Source organism: Rhinoraja longicauda, chromosome 11 (genome assembly GCF_053455715.1).
Source record: "Rhinoraja longicauda isolate Sanriku21f chromosome 11, sRhiLon1.1, whole genome shotgun sequence".
In the NCBI taxonomy this organism is placed as follows: Eukaryota; Metazoa; Chordata; class Chondrichthyes; order Rajiformes; family Arhynchobatidae; genus Rhinoraja; species Rhinoraja longicauda.
This window is the reverse complement of record NC_135963.1, coordinates 11,744,155-11,762,279: the sequence shown is the minus strand read 5'-3', so window position 1 is coordinate 11,762,279 and position 18,125 is coordinate 11,744,155. Positions and strand designations below refer to the sequence as shown.

Genomic DNA, 18,125 nt, shown 5'->3' with positions numbered 1-18,125 from the left:
CGGAAAGAAGGGGGAGGGAGAGGGGGAAGGAGAGAAAGGGGGGGAAGGAGAGAAAGGGGGGAAGAGAGAGAGAGGGAGGAGGAAGGAGGGGAAAACAGAGAGGAGGAGGAGAGGGAGGGGAGGAGGGGGGAAGGAGAGGGAGGGGGGAAAGGGGAAGGAGGGAGGGGGAAGGAGAAGGGAGGGTAAAGGAGAAGGGAGGGGAAAGGAGATGGGGGGGGAGGAGAAGGAGGGGGAGGAGGAGAAGGGGGGGGGGAGGAGAAGGGAGGGGGAAGGAGAAGGAGGGGAAAGGAGAAGGGAGGGGGGGAGGAGAAGGGAGGGGAGGGAGGAGAAGGGAGGGGGGGGAGGAGAAGGGAGGGGGGGAGGAGAAGGGAGGGGGGGGAGGAGAAGGGAGGGGGGGAGGAGAAGGGAGGGGGGAGGAGAAGGGAGGGGGGAGGAGAAGGGAGGGGGAGGAGAAGGGAGGGGGGTAGGAGAAGGGAGGGGGGTAGGAGAAGGGAGGGGGAAAGGAGAAGGGAGGGGGGAGGAGAAGGGAGGGGGGGAGGAGAAGGGAGGGGGGGGAGGAGAAGGGAGGGGGAAAGGAGAAGGGAGGGGAAAGGAGAAGGGAGGGGGGGAAGGAGAAGGGAGGGGGGGAAGGAGAAGGGAGGGGGGGAAGGAGAAGGTGGGAGGGGGAAGGAGAAGGAGGGGGAGGAAGGAGAAGGTGGGAGGGGGCTTCTCGGGTGAAACAAAGGCTGCGAGTCCCATTGGCCTGGCTGTTCCTGCACTCACTGGGTAAGGCGGGTTGCTCTCGCAGTGCGTTGCCATTGTGAGCACAGTGAAGAGCAGGTTCGCCTCCAGCTCCCGCTCCCACTCCCAGCAGGAAGGTTGCAACAGAGAGAGAAAGTGTGAGAGAAAGAGTCGGGGTTTCAGCGACTTTCCACCCTTGTTGTCGGGTTCCCTTGTGTCCGACTTTTACAGACAGACTCCCAGCTCTTCCATCGTCCCCCAGTGCTGTGTGTGTGTGTGTGCGAGCAGCCAACGCAAAGAAGCAACGCAACACAACACAAGCCAACACAACACAATGACTCACTTCAACAGAGGTCCCGTGTACGGTCTGACCGCCGAAGTACGAAACAAGGTAAAAACAAAACAAACAAACAATTTTAAAATTTAAAAAAAAAAAAAAACCTCCAAAGATTTACTCCTGGAGTAATGCTGGAGTAACTCAGCGGGGCAGGCATTTCCCCCCCCCCCTCTCTGGAGAAGAGGAATGTGGACGCTTGGGGGGTCGAGACCCTTTCTGAGAAAATAGAAGAAGAGAAAACAAAAATCATGGATTGAAGCTCCTTGCCTTGTTTCTTTTGTCTGGTGTGTGGGGGTGGGGGGGGAGGGAGGGAGGTTGTGTGAAGTCAGCTTTTATGTCTCTTGTGCATGAGGTTATTCCTTTATTGTTAAAACTGCGAAAGATAACGGAGGTCCGTGTGTTTTTTTTTTGTTTTTGTTTGGTGTGTTTTTAAAGTTTTTATTTAATGGTTTTTAAAAATGTTGTGAGTTTTGGGGGCGGAGAGAGAGAGGCGCGGTGATCTTTATTTTTTTTCTCCAGGGTCGCCTGGTTTGTGGTTCCATTGTTGGAGGAGGAGGGGGGGGGGGGGGAGAGAGAGGGGGGGGGGAAGAGAGAGGGGGGGGGAGAGAGAGAGGGGGAGAGAGAGGGGGGGAGAGAGAGGGGGGGAGAGAGAGAGGGGGGGAGAGAGAGGGGGGGAGAGAGGGGGGTGAGAGAGAGAGGGGGGTGAGAGAGAGCGAGGGGGAGTGGGGAGAGAGAGGGGGGAGTGGGGGAGAGAGAGGGGGACAGAGGGACAGGGAGAAGGGGAGAGAGAGAGGGGAGAGGGGGAGGGGGACAGAGAGATAGAGGGGAGAGAGAGAGGGGAGAGGGAGGGAGAGAGAGAGGGGAGAGGGAGGGAGAGAGAGAGGGGAGGGGGAAAGAGAAAGAGGGAGGGAGGGGGAGAGAGAGGAAGGGGAGAGAGGGAGGGAGAGAGGGGGGGGGGTGAGGGAGGGAGAGAGTGAGAGTTTTTTGATGTTGAAGTGAACTCTTTGGGGAAAGGGAGTCCGACTCGGTCGACGTGTGGTTTTCCTCTCTCTATATCCTTCAGCAGAATCCCAGAGGAAGGAATTGGGAGGGGGGAGGGGGGCTGGGGAACTTTGTGGTGTAGAATCGAGCAGTGGCGCAGTTTGAATGAAGAGTTGATATTTGCAGAAAGAAGTGCCCTTCTACAAATTCTTTTTATTTTTTATCAACTCGAGCCAACATTTCTTGCAGTTTCGCGGCATTTTAATTCCGATCCAGGCGTGAATGCGGGTAGACAATAAATGTTGTTCCCTTGGGCTTGCTTTTGTCTGCCTCCAGTCTGGTAGTATCCCATTGAGTCAAGAGTGTTTCATTGTCACACGTCCCAGACGCAACAATGACATTCTTACATTGCATTTGCGATTAAATAACTGTTTTCAAACAATGTGCTCGCGAAAGACAGTAGCTGGTTGGAGATGTTTTGCTTGATTTCATTGTACCAGGAGTACCACAGCCCATTTGAGTATTTGGTGTCACAAGAGATTGTCGAAACAGAAAAATGGGTGCAGGAGTAGGCCATTCGGCCCCTCGAGCCAGCACCACCACCATTCACTGCGATCATGTCTGATCACTCGCAATCAGTACCCCGTTTCTGCTTTCCCCCCATGTTCCTTGATCCCTAAGAGCTAAATCTAAAACATCTCTTGAAAACATCCTGTGAATTGGCCTCCACTGCCTTCTGTGGCTCCAAAGAATCTTGTTTGTATGCTACATAAGAAAATAACTGCAGATGCTGGTACAAATCGAAGGTATTTATTCACAAAATGCTGGAGTAACTCAGCGGGTCAGGCAGCATCTCAGGAGAGAAGGAATGGGTGACGTTTCGGGTCGAGACCCTTCAGTTTTGTATGTTTATTCTCAACAATAAACGAATAAGTGGCAAGACAAAGTAGGCAATTAGGGATAAATATACCAGCCCCCCCCCCCCCCCCCAATTTTATTTTAAATATCTCAGAATGTAATCATTTTGAATAACAGTAATCTCCAGGATAACTACCAACTATTTCGAACCGCCCAGCAGAGATTACCAATTAATATGAGAAAGGACGGTAGTGATTTTGGATTGCGTCTCGCGTTTAATGAGAACTGTGCTTACACTTTCATAATTTGTATGTAGACGATGTGTCGGGGCTGTTGTTAAAGTCTTTTTTGTAAGGAAACTGTCCTTAATGTCCCCATTAACTTGCATAAATGAAGTTCCATTGTTCCAAGTCCAGGAAATCGACATAATTAGCCTAGTGTCTGGTGTAGGAAGGAACTGCAGATGCTGGTTAAAACCCGAAGATAAACACAAAAAAGCTGGAGTAACTCAGTGGGTCAGACATCTCCTCTGGAGAAAAGGAATAGGTGAAGTGTGATGAGCCGAATGGCCTAATCCTACTATTACTTATGAGACATCGTGTCTGATGAACGGTCTCGATGCAAAAGTCACCTATTCGTTTTTTTCCAGAGATGTTGTCTGACCAGCTTAGTTACTCCAACTTTTTGTGTCTTATCTTGGTCTAGTGACTAGTTGATCTGGTCCAAAACAGAAAATGCTGGGGAAAGCCTAGCCGGTCAGACAGCATCTGAGGAAGGAGAATAATTTCCTGGTTGTGGCCCCTTGTTGGAACTCTAGTTGGACCAGATCAACTGATACTAGACCAAGATAAGACACAAACAGCTGGAGTAACTAAGCTGGTCAGACAACATCTCTGGAGAAAAGGAATAGGTGCAGGAGTAGGCCATTCGGCCCTTCGAGCCAGGACCGCCATTCAATATGATTGTGGCTGATCATTTAATATCAGTACCCTGTTCCTGCTTTATCCCCCATATCCCTTGATTCCTATAGCCCTATGAGCTAAATCTAACTCTCTCTTGAAAACATCAAGTGAATTGGCATCCACTGCCTTCTTTGCAGAGAATTCCACAGATTCGCAACCCTCTGGGTGACAAAATGTTTCCTCATCTCAGTCCTAAATGGCCTGCCCCTTATTCTTAAACTGTGACCATGGGTTCTGGACTCCCCCAAAATCGGGAACATTTTTCCTGCATCTAGCCTGTCGAATCCTTTAAGAATTTTATATGTTTCTCTAAGATCCCCTCTCGTCCTTCTAAATTCCAGAAGAACATAAGCCCAGTCGACCCATTTTTTCCATCATATGTCAGTCCTGCCACCCTGGGAATTAACCTGATGAACCTACGCTGCATTCCCTCAATCATAACAATGTCCTTCCTCAAATTAGGAGACCAAAATTGCACTTTCATTTACGGGGTACTGATTGATAGTGATCAGCCATGATCGCATTGAATGGCGGTGCTGGCTCGAAGGGCTGAATGGCCTACTCCTGCACCTATTGTCTATTGTCTATTGTCTATAATTGATCTAATTGTTTGTTCCAAATGAGCACTTTGCTAGTTTTCTTTTGCATCACTGTTCATGTGCAAAAGCAGAGCTCTAAAATTTAAGAAAGGAAATGCTTTGTAAGCCAGCTACAATCTGAGGATGTAGCCCTATGTTTCAGTTCTATGACATTCCATCTCAGAAAAGCCATTTTGTTTCATGTGTAAGAAGTAACTGCAGATGCTGGTTTAAAATGAAGATGGACACAAAATGCTGGAGTAACTCAGCGGGCCACAGGCAGCATCTGTGGAGAGAATGAATGGGCGACGTTTCGGCTCAAGACCCTTCTTGACCTGAAGAAAGGTTTCAATCCGAAACCTCATCAATTCCTTCTCTCCAGAGATGCTGCCTGTCCCGCTGAATTACTCCAGCATTTTGTGTCTATCTCCCATTTTGTTTCATTCTATTAGTGACAAGATCTGCAAGATTTTGGCCTTTTTTCACTTGTGCAAATGCTGGTTTGCTATCGTTTTTTTTGCCATACCAAGCCTGATACCCGATTGTAATATTGTGTTGTCTTTTCAAATCTAGTTAGATGGTGAAATAGCATAGAACAAAGCAGAGAACAGCACAGTAACTGCCCTATAGCCTCCAGTATCTGTGCCAAATATTATGCCTAACTAAATTAATCCCTTCCACCCGCACGTGATCCATATCCTTTCATAGGCTGTATATTAGTATCCCTTTTCAAAAACCTCGAACACCTCTCTGAGATGGTGCTGGAAGCAGATACCAATGTTATGGACAAGGCAAACCATACAATGAAATGTTACTATTTTTTAATTTAAAAAGTCACAATTCCACTCCACTGAAAAAAATCATATAGGGATCGTTCTGTCTCAATTGTTGCAGATTCACAGGGCTATGTACCAACGAAAGGAAATAATAATCGGGAAAGATCACTTAATAGACTCAATTGTTTCAAGAGCATCGTTTTTAAGCTTGCGGTCTGACTCCTTTTGTGTCCAAGTCAAGTCAAGTCAAGTCAATTTTATTTGTATAGCACATTTAAAAACAACCCACGTTGACCAAAGTGCTGTACATTTGATTAGGTTCCAATAGAAAAAAAAAATGAAAACATACAGTAGTACGCAAACAGTTCACAGCGCCTCCTCAATGAGCCTCAAACGCTAGGGAGTAGAAATATGTTTTGAGCCTGGACTTAAAGGAGTCGATGGAGGGGGCAGTTCTGATCGGGAGAGGGATGCTGTTCCACAGTCTAGGAGCTGCAACCGCAAAAGCGCGGTCACCCCTGAGTTTAAGCCTAGACCGCGGGATAGTGAATAGCCCCAAGTCGGCCGATCTGAGGGACCTGGAGTTAGAGAGGGGGGTTAGAAGATTTAGCATTCAGATTTCAAATGTTACATCACTGTCATCGTCTGTCCTGAAAAAGGCGCAAGCTTCCGGCGACAATCAGTGGGAGCCATCACTTGTACAATAGATGATGGTGGTAGCAGAATTAGCTCAGGACACTTCCAGTTTCCAGCCCCGCGACGTGGATGCTTCTGCTATGGGGCCACCATTTTGAGTAATAAGAAAAAGCATCAAGTCATCTGGCTGAGGACTCAAAATGTAGGAGAGAATCCTACATTTTAAGTTTCCCAGTGTCTCTGTTTGAGTCCAGGGTAGTAAAGGAATATGTGCACGGATTGGCCAATCTAATAAAATGACATTTGTAAGAAGGAACCGCAGATGCTGGTTTATGCCGAAGATAGACACAAAATGCTGGAGTAACTCAGCGAGACAGGCAGCATCTCTGGAGAGAAGGAATGGGTGGCGTTTCGGGTCGAGTTCTTCAGACTGATGTCAGGGGAGAGGGAGATACATAGATAAAGAGGTAAGTGGTGAAAACTGGACAAAGGCAATGGATAACAAGGAAAATGTGGAATAGATCATTGTTAACTGGGCGAAGGTAACAACAAAGCAAACTGACATGTACTGGCTGGGAGAGAAACTAAGTGGGTTAAGAGCATTGAAAATGGGAAAACCCATTGTGGTTTAGGAAGAAAGATATACCTTGACTCGTTTAGACAGTGTTATGAGTGTTAAAAGTGTTGAAGACAGAAGCAGGGGAATTTATTATGGGGAACAAGGAAATGGCAGACGAGTTGAACCGGTACTTTGGATCTGTCTTCACTAAGGAAGATACAAACAATCTCCCAGATGTTCTGGTGGCCAGAGATCCTAGGGTGCATGCACCGGGAATGAATGAAATGTCAATTTTTTTAAATTAAAAAGTTACAATTCCACTCCACTGAAAAAAAATCATATAGGGATCGTTCTGTCTCAATTGTTGCAGATTCACAGGGCTATGTACCAACGAAATGAACTGAAGGAAATTCTCATTAGGCAGGAAATTGTGTTGGGTAGACTGATGGGACTGAAGGCTGATAAATCCCCAGGGCCTGATGGTCTCCATCCTAGGGTACTTAAGGAGGTCTAGAAATCGTGGACGCATTGGTGATCATTTTCCAATGTTCCATAGATTCAGGATCAGTTCTTGTGGATGGGAGGGTTGCTAATGTTATCCCACTTTTTAAGAAAGGAGGGAGAGAGAAAACAGGAAATTATAGACCAGTTAGTCTGACATCAGTGGTGGGGAAGATGCTGGAGTCAATTATAAAAGACGAAATTGCGAAGCATTTGGATAGCAGTAGCAGGATCGGTCCGAATCAGCATGGATTACGAAGGGGAAATCATGCTTGACTAATCGTCTGGAATTTTTTGAGGATATAACTAGGAAAATGGACGGGGAGAGCCGGTGGATGTAGTGTACCTTGACGTTCAGAAAACCTTCGACAAGGTTCCACATAGGAGATTAGTGGGCAGAATTAGAGCACATGGTATTGGGGGTAGGGTACTGACACGGATAGAAAATTGGTTGGCAGACAGAAAGCAAAGAGTGGGGATAAATGGGTCCCTTTCAGAATGGCAGGCAGTGACTAGTGGGGTACCGCAAGGCTCGGTGCTGGGACCGCAGCTATTTACAATATACATTAATGACTTGGATGAAGGGATTAAAAGTAACATTAGCAAATTTGCAGATGACACAAAGCTGGGTGGCAGTGTGAACTGTGAGGAAGATGCTATGAGGTTGCAGGGTGACTTGGACAGGTTGTATGAGTGGGCGGATGCATGGCAGATGCAGTTTAATGTGGATAAGTGTGAGGTTATCCACTTTGGTAGTAAGAATAGGAAGGCAGATTATTATCTAAATGGTGTCAAGTTAGGAAAAGGGGACGAACAACGAGATCTGGGTGTCCTAGTGCATCAGTCACTGAAAGGAAGCATGCAGGTATGTAAGGGCTAACATTACGAATGCAGCTATGTGGGTTTTATTGCAGGAGTGTAAAAGCTCCAGCTCGGATTATTCCTGGGGCATCCTGTTGTCAGCATGGAAGCGCGGTTTATGGCTGATCGTATCCTCTGATATCAGCAACTGGCCTCAAAGCTTTGAAGTGTTAAGAAGAACATCTTGCCATATGGACTGCCCTTTGTTCCCAAGAAAGAAGAGGTCACGACGGACACGGAGGTCCCGAAAGACACAAAGATTTATAGGGCATTGTAAACTTGCCATATAAGGCAGTGATGGAAAAATACTGCCACATGTATTTAGGGTCTAAAAGGTGTGTAAATGCAAGCTTTCAGGGAGAGAGACTACACTAGCTTCCTGAGCGTTTCTAAACGCTTCGGTATCTAGACTCTCTCCCACCTAGGTGAGTAGAATAAAGAGGTTAAACGAATTCGGTTGTCTGCCTGTTTTTTCTAATAGGCCACGGACTACAACAGGTACAGCAGGCAGTGAAGAAAGCCAATGGAATGTTGGCCTTCATAAGAGGAGTTGAATATAGGAGCAAAGAGGTCCTTCTGCAGTTGTACAGAGCCCTGGTGAGACCGCACCTGGAGTACTGTGTGCAGTTTTGGTCTCCAAATTTGAGGAAGGATATTCTTGCTATTTAGGGTGTACAGCGTAGGTTTACTAGGTTAATTCCCGGAATGGCGGGACTGTCGTATGTTGAAAGACTGGATCGACTAGGCTTGTATACACTGGAATCTAGAAGGATGAGAGGGGATCTTATCGAAACATATAAGATTATTAAGGGGTTGGACACGTTAGAGCAGGAAACATGTTCCCAATGTTGGGGGAGTCCAGAACCAGGGGCCACAGTTTAAGAATAAGGGGTAGGCCATTTAGAACGGAGATGAGGAAAAACGTTTTCAGTCAGGGAATCCTCTGCCTCAGAAGGTGGTGGAGGCTAATTCTCTGAGTGCTTTCAAGAGAGAGCTAGATAGAGCTCTTAAGGATAGCGGAGTCAGGGGGTATGGGGAGAAGGCAGGAACGGGGTACTGATTGGGAATGATCAGCCATGATCACATTGAATGGTGGTGCTGGCTCAAAGGGCCGAATGGCACCTATTATTTTTAAAAAAAGTATAGAATGCATTACTCAGCTTAAATGTTTTGGTAAGCACTTTTTCCATAATGAGGGAAGTTGGGAGTTTAGCACTTTGTCACAATAAGTTTACTGCTACTCCACTCCTGTACTAGAGACAGCGTTGAGATCTGTTTGTGAAATTGATACCAAATTGTGAGGATTTGATTGTATAATCTGTCTTCTTCTAATGGGCACCCAACTGTGCTTGCATCATTTCTGCTCAGCTGTTTTTGCATGGAGATTTGCATTCCTTCTGCTCTTGCATTTGCAATATGAAGAATGTAAGAAACCCCAGTGGAGCATGGTGTAGGTTTGAAGGATTAGATTTTAAGAGGCTGTGATACTTTGCAAGACTCTCAATTATGTGGTCAAATGTTACTGATGCGGTGCCAGGATTCCTCTTGAGTCGATGTAGCTGCTAGATCCAGCTGGTGTAGAAATGCACCCCTCTTCAGTGTGGTAGATGGACCCATTGTTAAACGTGCCTTTCAGGTTGCCTGGCCTCTTGCGCTTTTTAATAAATGCTGCTTTGGTTCCAGCTTGAGTTGAAATGTAATGATATCACATCAAAGAATACAGTAAAATGCAATTTTCTGTAACATTAACTATGCTGATCTAAAGTTGCGACATACAATGCCGAAACAAGCCCTTTGGCCCACCGAGTATGTGCTGACCAAAGATCCCCGGACACTTGCACTATCCAACGCACACTAGGGACAATTAAATCAACTTTTTTACCATGCCAATTAGCCTACGGGCTTGTACTACTTTGGAGTGCGGGAGGAAATCGGAAATGCCGGAAAAACCCCAAGCAGGTCACGGGAAGAACAGACAAACTCCGTACAGACAGCACCCATAGTCAGGATCGAATCCTGGTCTCTGGTGCTGTACGGCTGCAACTCTGCTGTTGCGCCACCATGCCATCCAAAACCTTGACCTAAATCCTCAGTCCTTTTGGGTGTTTGTGTTTGCGTTCATGAATGGCTTCAAATATAAGAATATTTTATAGGCTCATAACAAAACTGACAACAAATAAAAATTTAATCATCTTGAGATGTAATGGCTGGGTAGACTGGAAGAAGTTGGAGTGCTGGATTTGCGTGCTCATTATCAGATTAGTGATTACCATGTCGTAAAACTAAATTGGATTGAATAATGCCCTTATTCATAACAGCAAAAGTTATTTACCGATGCCTGCTATTTCATTCATTATTGAAAATCAAAGTATGCAAGAGACCTCTCTGAACTTTGCAGTGGAAAGAAAATCTGCTTTAATTCCAGTTGCCTTTTGAATATTTTATTCTTCTACGTCGAATGGCCAAAAGATTCAAGATTCAAGATTCAAGATAGCTTTATTTGTCATCCAATATTGGACGAAATTCAGTCACCCACAGTCCAACAATAAAAGCATTAAATAAGCATTAAAATTACACAACCCCAAAAAACCCCCAAAACACAGTCCAACAATAAAAGCATTAAATATGCATTCAAATTACAAAACCCCCAAAACACAGTCCAACAATAAAAGCATTAAATAGGCATTAAAATTACCCAACCCCAAAAACACACAAAAAAGAAACATCCATCAAAGAAACATCCATCACAGTGAGTCTCCTCCTCCAGTCCTCTCTCTCCTCACTGTGATGGAAGGCCACAATGTCTTTCCCTTCTCCTGCTGTCCTCGCCCGCAGTCAGGTTGTTGTGGTTGCAGGCCGCACCGGACGGTCCACAGCGGGCCAAGCCCAAGGCGAGTCGCAGCCGCTCCCGCAGCCTCCGAAGACGGCCGGCTCCGCCGATGATAAGTCCGATCCGGGGCGGGCGAACACGCTGCTGCTGCCGCTGTTGCTGCACGTCGGGGCGGTCGTGGCTCCCGACATTGAAGCCCCCGCCCAGCAGAGAAATATCCCGCGGCATATCTTAGGCCGCGCCGGACGTTGAAATGTCCGCGACCCAAGCCCCGCGATCCGGGGCGGGCGAACCCGCTGCCGCTGCCGGAGCTCCCGATGTCGGCATCCACGCGGCCCGAGCCTAAGGCGAGTCGCAGCCGCTCCCGCAGCCTCCGAAGACGGCCGGCTCCGGTGGTGGTAAGTCCGATCCGCGGGCTCTGCGAACCAGAGCCCTGGAGGCCGCCAGCTCCAGGAGTTGGGCCGATGGTAGGCCGCAGCAGGAACGGAGACAACACCCAGAAAACAAAGGTCGGGTCTCCGTTCGGAAGGGACACATATTTACAATGTTACAGTTCCCCCCCTCCCCCCCACATACACACATAGTACACAAACACAAAAACACCACATCACAACTACAATTAAGACAAAAAAAACAACAAAAACACAAAGACAAATGGACCGCAGGTGAGCCGCAGCTGCTAGGGCAGCGCCGCCATTTTGCATCTGAGAGATACAAAGTACTGAGCTTAGCACGGCTTCGATGCTGTCATTTCTCCAAGATAGCCGATTGCCAATATTATTTTGTTTCTAAAAAAGCTTTGAGTGAAAACTCTCTCTCTCACACACACACACACACACACACACACATGTGCATTATTCATTCTATTCTTTCTACATGCAGACAGAAACATCAAATATAGGATATCTCAAATGTAGTTAAAGAAATTAAAATTATCCTGCAACTTTGCCAGAATCTGGTTTCTTTAAAGAAAAAACAACAGGTGCGTGTTTTACTCCTTTCCATGAAATTAGAAAGCACTTAAGACAGCTGCAAATCCATTTTCATTCAATCAATTAAGAACACAATTGACTCATCTCAATTCTGATTGTTGTGTTGTGTCCTTTTGTTGGTGTTGTGTTTATTTCTCATGGCTCTATTTTTGCATCTGAGAGATACAAAGGACACTTGTATGTGAATGCCAATAATCAAGCAGCATCATTATTTGGTTGCCAGTTCTGGAAACTTGGGATCAAACAGCAGTTTGGGATAATCGCAATTAACTCCTGCGTTGCTGCCGTTAAATTGTTCAGCTGTATGTCCATCTAAGGAATGATTATGAAACCAGCTTACTGGTGCATTGGGAGTTTTCATCCATTACCCTTTCTCCAACCAAGACAAGACCCTACATGAATTACAGCAGCAAAGTGGATACAAAAGTGGACCCAGCCATGTAGTACCTGTCTCCAGCAAAAGCAAAGTGGATAAAGCATTACATCCCTGCTTTTATATTCTAGGCCTATCGAAATGAATGCAAACATTGCATTTTCCTACCGATTCAACTTGCAACCAGCACTCCCAAGTCCCTTTGTACCTCTGATTTCTGAATCCTCTCCCCATTTAGAAAATAGTCTACGCCTTTATTTCTACTACCAAAATGCATGACTACCCATTTGCTGTCAAGTCAAGTCAAGTCAATTTATTTGTATAGCACATTTAAAAACAACCCACGTTGACCAAAGTGCTGCACATCTGACTAGGAAAAAAAAAAGAAACATACAGTGGCAGGCAGCCAAACACAACGGCGCGGCCATCTTGAACAAAATGTTAATTCAATCACCCACAGTCCAACAATAAAAGCACTAAACAGGCACCCAAATTACCCAACCCCTGTGGTGTATTCCATCTGACACTTCTTTGCCCCCTTTCCCAACCTGTCCCAAGTCCTTCGGCAGACGTCCATCCTGCTTCTTCTACATTACCAGCCGCTCCACCTATTTTCATATAATCTGCAAACTTGGCCACAAAGTCATCAATTCCATCATCCCAATCATTAATATACAACGCAAAAAGTAGTGGACCCAACACTGTGGAACACCACTAGTTACCAGCAGCCAACCAGGAAAAAGGCCCTCTTTATTCCCAATCTTTGCCTTCTGCCATTCAGCCAATCTTCTGTCCATGCTGGTGTCTTCCCTCTAATCCTATATGGGCACGTAACCATGGGAGATAAGTTTTTTATTCCAGAAATCTAGGAAACTAGGCCTTTCCTGTTTTATGACATCTGCCATTAACTCATATTTTCTCTGCCTAGATTCTGCCTGATCAGTGTTATTATTCTTTCTAACTGCCCTCTTTCATCCATTAACTGGGTGGCTCTGAAAGTTTTATATCACAAATCACCAAAAACATTCCCTTGTTTTTTTCTCAACTACATTCCAATCTCTGCAACTCAGAGCAACATTTATGTTCTCATTTTCCAGGTGCAAAAAGGGAATTGACCTGAAAAGTTGACACTGTTTCTTTCTGCACAAATATAGCCTGACATGCTGAGTGTTTCCAGCATTTTCATTTTTTTTAGCCACATTTCCAGCAGTTCTGATTTTCATTTAGCATATTTTAATTCTAATGATTCCTGTGGTAATGGTTTGCTCTGCTTCTAAAAAGAGGCAACATTCAAATGAAACCTGAGGTATACCAGAAACACAAAATTAAAGTGGACAGCAAAATATAAAAAGCATGATTTTGTTATTTGGGTTTTGTTATCATCTTTCGGGCATTTACTTCACAATAAATAATGGACCAGAAGATGATGGTAGCAGTTGGATACATAGTGTGTATGGTATAAGTCGACTCAGTGCATTGAAAGAACATTGCCCAGTCTTTCAAGTTTAGTTTTGATTGGAGATAGTGTGGAAGAACTATCTTCCTTTGGCCCACTGAATACGTGCTGACCAGCGACCCCCACACATTAACACTATCCTACACTCACTAGGGACAATTTACAATTTTACCAAGTCAATTAACCTACAAACTTGCACGTCTTTGGTTAGACGTAAGTTGTATGATACAATTGTAAACCTTCCTCTCCTTCCAGTTAATATGATCCATTAAAGGTCTGAAAATCAGCTAACAAAGCCTTAGTTGAAGTAAACTCTGAGATACAGTAACTGAATAAGAAGTGATCTGTGGCGCATTTAGAAATTTGTTTTTTTTTGCATGCAGATTTCTTTTTCAGCTTTGGCTCTTGGCTGTTATTGTCCACACTTTCTGGAGGGGTGAAACTGGGTCTTTTACTCACAATCTTTTGGCCCAGACCCAATGGCTTAAAATTGGTGTGATTGGTGGCAAGGTATTGACAATTCGGGCAGTTGGGTTAATCTGTTTTTGTAAAAGATTATGTTTTCCATGATAAAGAAAACTCTTGCCTACGTGTGCCTGCTGTGATGAACTCATTCTAGACATTAGACTTTAGAGATACAGCGTGGAAACAAGCCTTTTGGCCCGCCGAGTCCGTGCCGACCAGCGATCACATCGTGCACTAGCAAAATCCTACACACTAGGGACAATTTACAGAAGCGAATGAATCTACAAACATGTACGGCTTGGGAGCGTCGGAGGAAACCGGAGAACCCGGAGAAAACCCAGGCAGTCACAGGGAGTACATAGATATTCCATCCAGATAGCAGCCGTAGTCTGGGTTTCTGGCAGCAACTCTACCGCTGAGCCACAGTGTTGCCCTTTCTAAAGTGACGATAGGTGTTTTTCTGGGAGAGGTGAAGCAAGTGAGTTGTATGCTGGGGTTGTTGTTGGAATGTGGGACTGGACATGTTGTATTCCTGCTGGATCTTTAAGCAACACATTGATATTGTTTGCTAGTCGTCCCTTTTGAAGTTTAGAATAGAACATTTTGAACACCTTAAATTGTTGATGGGCATATTGAAATTCTATCAAAGAACAGACGTTTGTATGAACTGTCGGGGAAGTAGATTCTGTCATCAGCAGAAGAGAAGAATGCCATATGGCAGAAATAATCCAGATGTCGCAGAGAAAGACTCTTTGCCTGACTTCATCCATATGGTGTACGGGTGATTAGGGGAATTTCCCTCCGGGATAAATGAAGTCGTATCCTATTAGTACGGGTGTCAGGGGTTATGGGGAGAAGGCAGGAGAATGGGGTTGAGATGGAAAGATTGATCAGCCGTGATTGAATGGTGGTGTATACTAGATGGGCCAAATGGCCTAATTCTGCTCCTATAGCTTATGAATGTATAAAAGTGATTAGTATATCAGGAATAAATGTACTAATCAGGCTGAAGAAAAATAAATTAAACTTTAAGTCCTTGAAGCAAGGTTTCATGTAACAAAACCAATACAATCACTGATTTGAACCATGGTGTACCACTCGATGGTAGCAGAGTGGAATGCCAAAGTTTTCACTCTTGAGCAGAGCCCAAGAAAATAGGAGCACGGGTAGACTATTAAGCCCCTCAAGTCTGCCCTGCATTCAACATGACCATGGCTGATCTCTACTGGTTCTCACCTCCTCTTCCATGCTAGTTCCCCTTAAGATGTTGCCCTAACCTGCTGTGAGCATGGTATTAGTTTAGTTTAGAGATACAGCGCGGAAACGGGCCCTTTGGTTCACTGAGTCCGCTCCGACCAGCGATCCCTGTGCACTAGCAGTATCCGACACGCACTCAGGCCAATTTGCAATTTTTACCACGCCAATTAGCCTACAAACCCGTACATCTTTGACGTGTGGGAGAAAACGGGAGAGAACATAAGCAGGTCACGGGGAGAATGTACGAACTCCCCACAAACAGCACCCCATAACATTGAACCCGGGTCTCTGGCACCGTCGGGCAACAACTCTACCACCGCGCCACTGTGCCATCTTAATATTGTGGGAAATAGCATTAGTGTTTCAATATTCAAAAATTTGTCTATCTCTGCCTTAAAAATATTCACCGACTTGGCCTCCACAATCCTCTGTGTCAATGTGTACCCTCTGACTAAAGAAGTTCACCCTCGCCTCCTTTCTAAAAGAGCGCCCTTTAATTCGGAAGCTGTGACCTCTGGTCCTGGACTCTCCCACCAGTGGAAACATCCTTTCCACATCCACTCTATCTATGCCAGGCAACAACAGCCTGTTTGCGTTTGAAGAAATTTGTGGGCAATTATGCAGTTGATATATTAAAGAGAAAATTGAAAGACCAAATGAACCATTGTGGAAGTTGCAGGATTTGACACGTCTGTTTCTGGCAGCATTGGTGATGTACGCAATGGAAAACAGACTGCAAACCGATTTTCTTTCTTCTGGATCTGGAATGTAAGCTTTAATGAAAGATGATTTGCAGAACCTCTGTCGTAACTGAAGGAGAAGAAGTAAGGACTTGGCACTCATTCGAGCCGTGCAATTGTTTTGATGATAAGATCAAAAATTAGGGATTGAATGTCGCCATCTTTACTCCAAGGATATGGCATTTGTGTTTGTTTCCCTTTGTGATGTATCACAAAACACTAGTAGTGTCTCCCTCCCTCCCTCCCTCCGCTATCATCCATTACAATTGTTCCACTCTTTTAAATCTCTATCAACAACAGCATTTCTTACACTAGCAAAGCTCTCTTTAGTCTTTACCCTTTATATTTGTGCCGTGGGTGGCTTGATTGTACCCATGTATAATTGTTTTTTACAGGACAGCAGGCAAAGAAATGCATTGTACAATTTTCATTGTACCTTGGGTCATGTGATAACAATAAACACGCACATCTCTCATAGAGCAGATAGGTTGAAAAATAGGTCGATATATCATAACATTTTTGATTCGCCTCTGTCCTGAATTGACGGGGCATCTTTTGGAGAGAATATTATTGCTCTTGAACAGAACTCAACATGTGATACTGTGCTAGTGCATGGAACACTGGATTGCTATCCCTGGGGCCATGGTGAAAATTTGATTCGTAGTCGATATGGTGGCGCAACGGTAGAGTTGCTGCCTTACAGCGCCAGAGACCCAGGTTCGATCCTGACAAACTGGTGCTGACTGTGCGGAGTTTGTATGTTCTCCCCGTGACCTGCGTGGGTTTTCTCCGAGGTTGGTTTCCTCCCACAATCCAAAGACGTACAGGTTTGTAGGTTAATTGGCTTGGTTTAAATGTAAAGTTGCCCCAGTGTGTGTTGGATAGTGTTAATGTGCGGGGATCGCTGGTTGGTGCGGACTTGGTGGGCCGAAGTGCCTGTTTTCGTGCTGTATCTCTAAACTAAACTAAAGCAGGTTACTTGTGGTCCTACATATTTGGATGTCGTGTTTCTTGCAGTACAGTGGTGACCATGTTTTAGATTGTATCTGGGCTGATAGTTGGCCTGGGCTGTCCAAGATATGACGTAAATGCAAGGCTATCTCACTCAGCATGGGCTTCTGCAGTTGTTTAAATAATTTGGTCTTTTATTTGGTTTTCTTTTAAAACACATGTCTGACTTTATAATAAGCTAGAGACTTGTCATAAATCACCACAAAGGAGCATTGTCAGATCTATAATGGAGGATCCGTTTGGTGTTTTGTGTTTGATATTACAAAAGAAGGACTAACTAGGAATTATCATCAGGTTACAGTCTCGGATCAGGTTTCCAGATGGTAAAATTGTTACCCTGGGTTTAAATTATAATGTAAATAATTTTGAATTGGGCACTCCCACCTATATTTCCTGTCACCCACCATTCTTGTGTCTGTGGGGTTCCGGAATTTTCCATTAATACTTTTTGCTTTGCATTGGATGCCAGAAGCAGATTGAAAGTGATAAATTCCCGTTTGTATTCTTATGCTGACTAAATTGCCATGTTGAGTAGCTTGTATTGTTTGAGGTGTGGGGAGCTTAAAACACATTTCACTGTTCAATACATTTGAATGACTGTGAAAATAATTCCTTTTGTATTCGGTTAATTTTCTTGGCACTTTTTCCTCCCGAAACTCTCTTACCACTTTATAAAAAGAAGCTTGCTCTTATCTGATAATTTGACTGAACTTCAAATTAGTTCTCTTAACCTCTGCTTTCCCTCAGCACATGTGCTAACTAACCTCAGCACATTTCCCACAGGCCAAACACCTTGATAAGTTTAAAAAATGTTAAATGTAGTAAATTAAATGCTTTGTTTTTGTTTTGATTGATTGAGGCAATGTAGAGAAAGTATATTTCTGAAAGTATGACAAGAAAGACGAAGACTAATCAGGGTTTTTATGGCATCACTAATTACTATTTGTACGTTTAAAATGACCAATATAACTGCCTGTACATACATAAGTTATAGGAGCTGAATTAGGCCATTCGGCCCATCAGGTCTACTCCACCATTCAATCAAGGCTGATCTGCCTTTCCCTCTCAACCCCATTCCCCTGCCATCTCCCCATAACCCCTGAATTCATTGGTCGTCTTAAACATTGCAAAGGGGCTTTGCCAGATTAAATAAATGTACCAGTTAATGTGTTGCAATAGTTGTGGGTTTAATGTTGGCTCATTCACTACAAGAATAGTGCGCTCTTTCATTA

General features: G+C 44.8%; 1 protein-coding gene across 1 annotated transcript in view; it reads left to right on the top strand.

Moving 5' to 3' along the window:
• Positions 1–753: 753 nt before the first annotated feature.
• LOC144598297 (calponin-3-like) overlaps positions 754–18,125 on the top strand; it is a 75,698-nt gene continuing 58,326 nt past the window's right edge. The window contains exon 1 of the mRNA XM_078408271.1: positions 754–1,111. Coding sequence (XP_078264397.1) covers positions 1,055–1,111 — 57 coding nt within the window. The 5' untranslated portion in view covers positions 754–1,054. The remainder of the gene's footprint in view (positions 1,112–18,125) is intronic.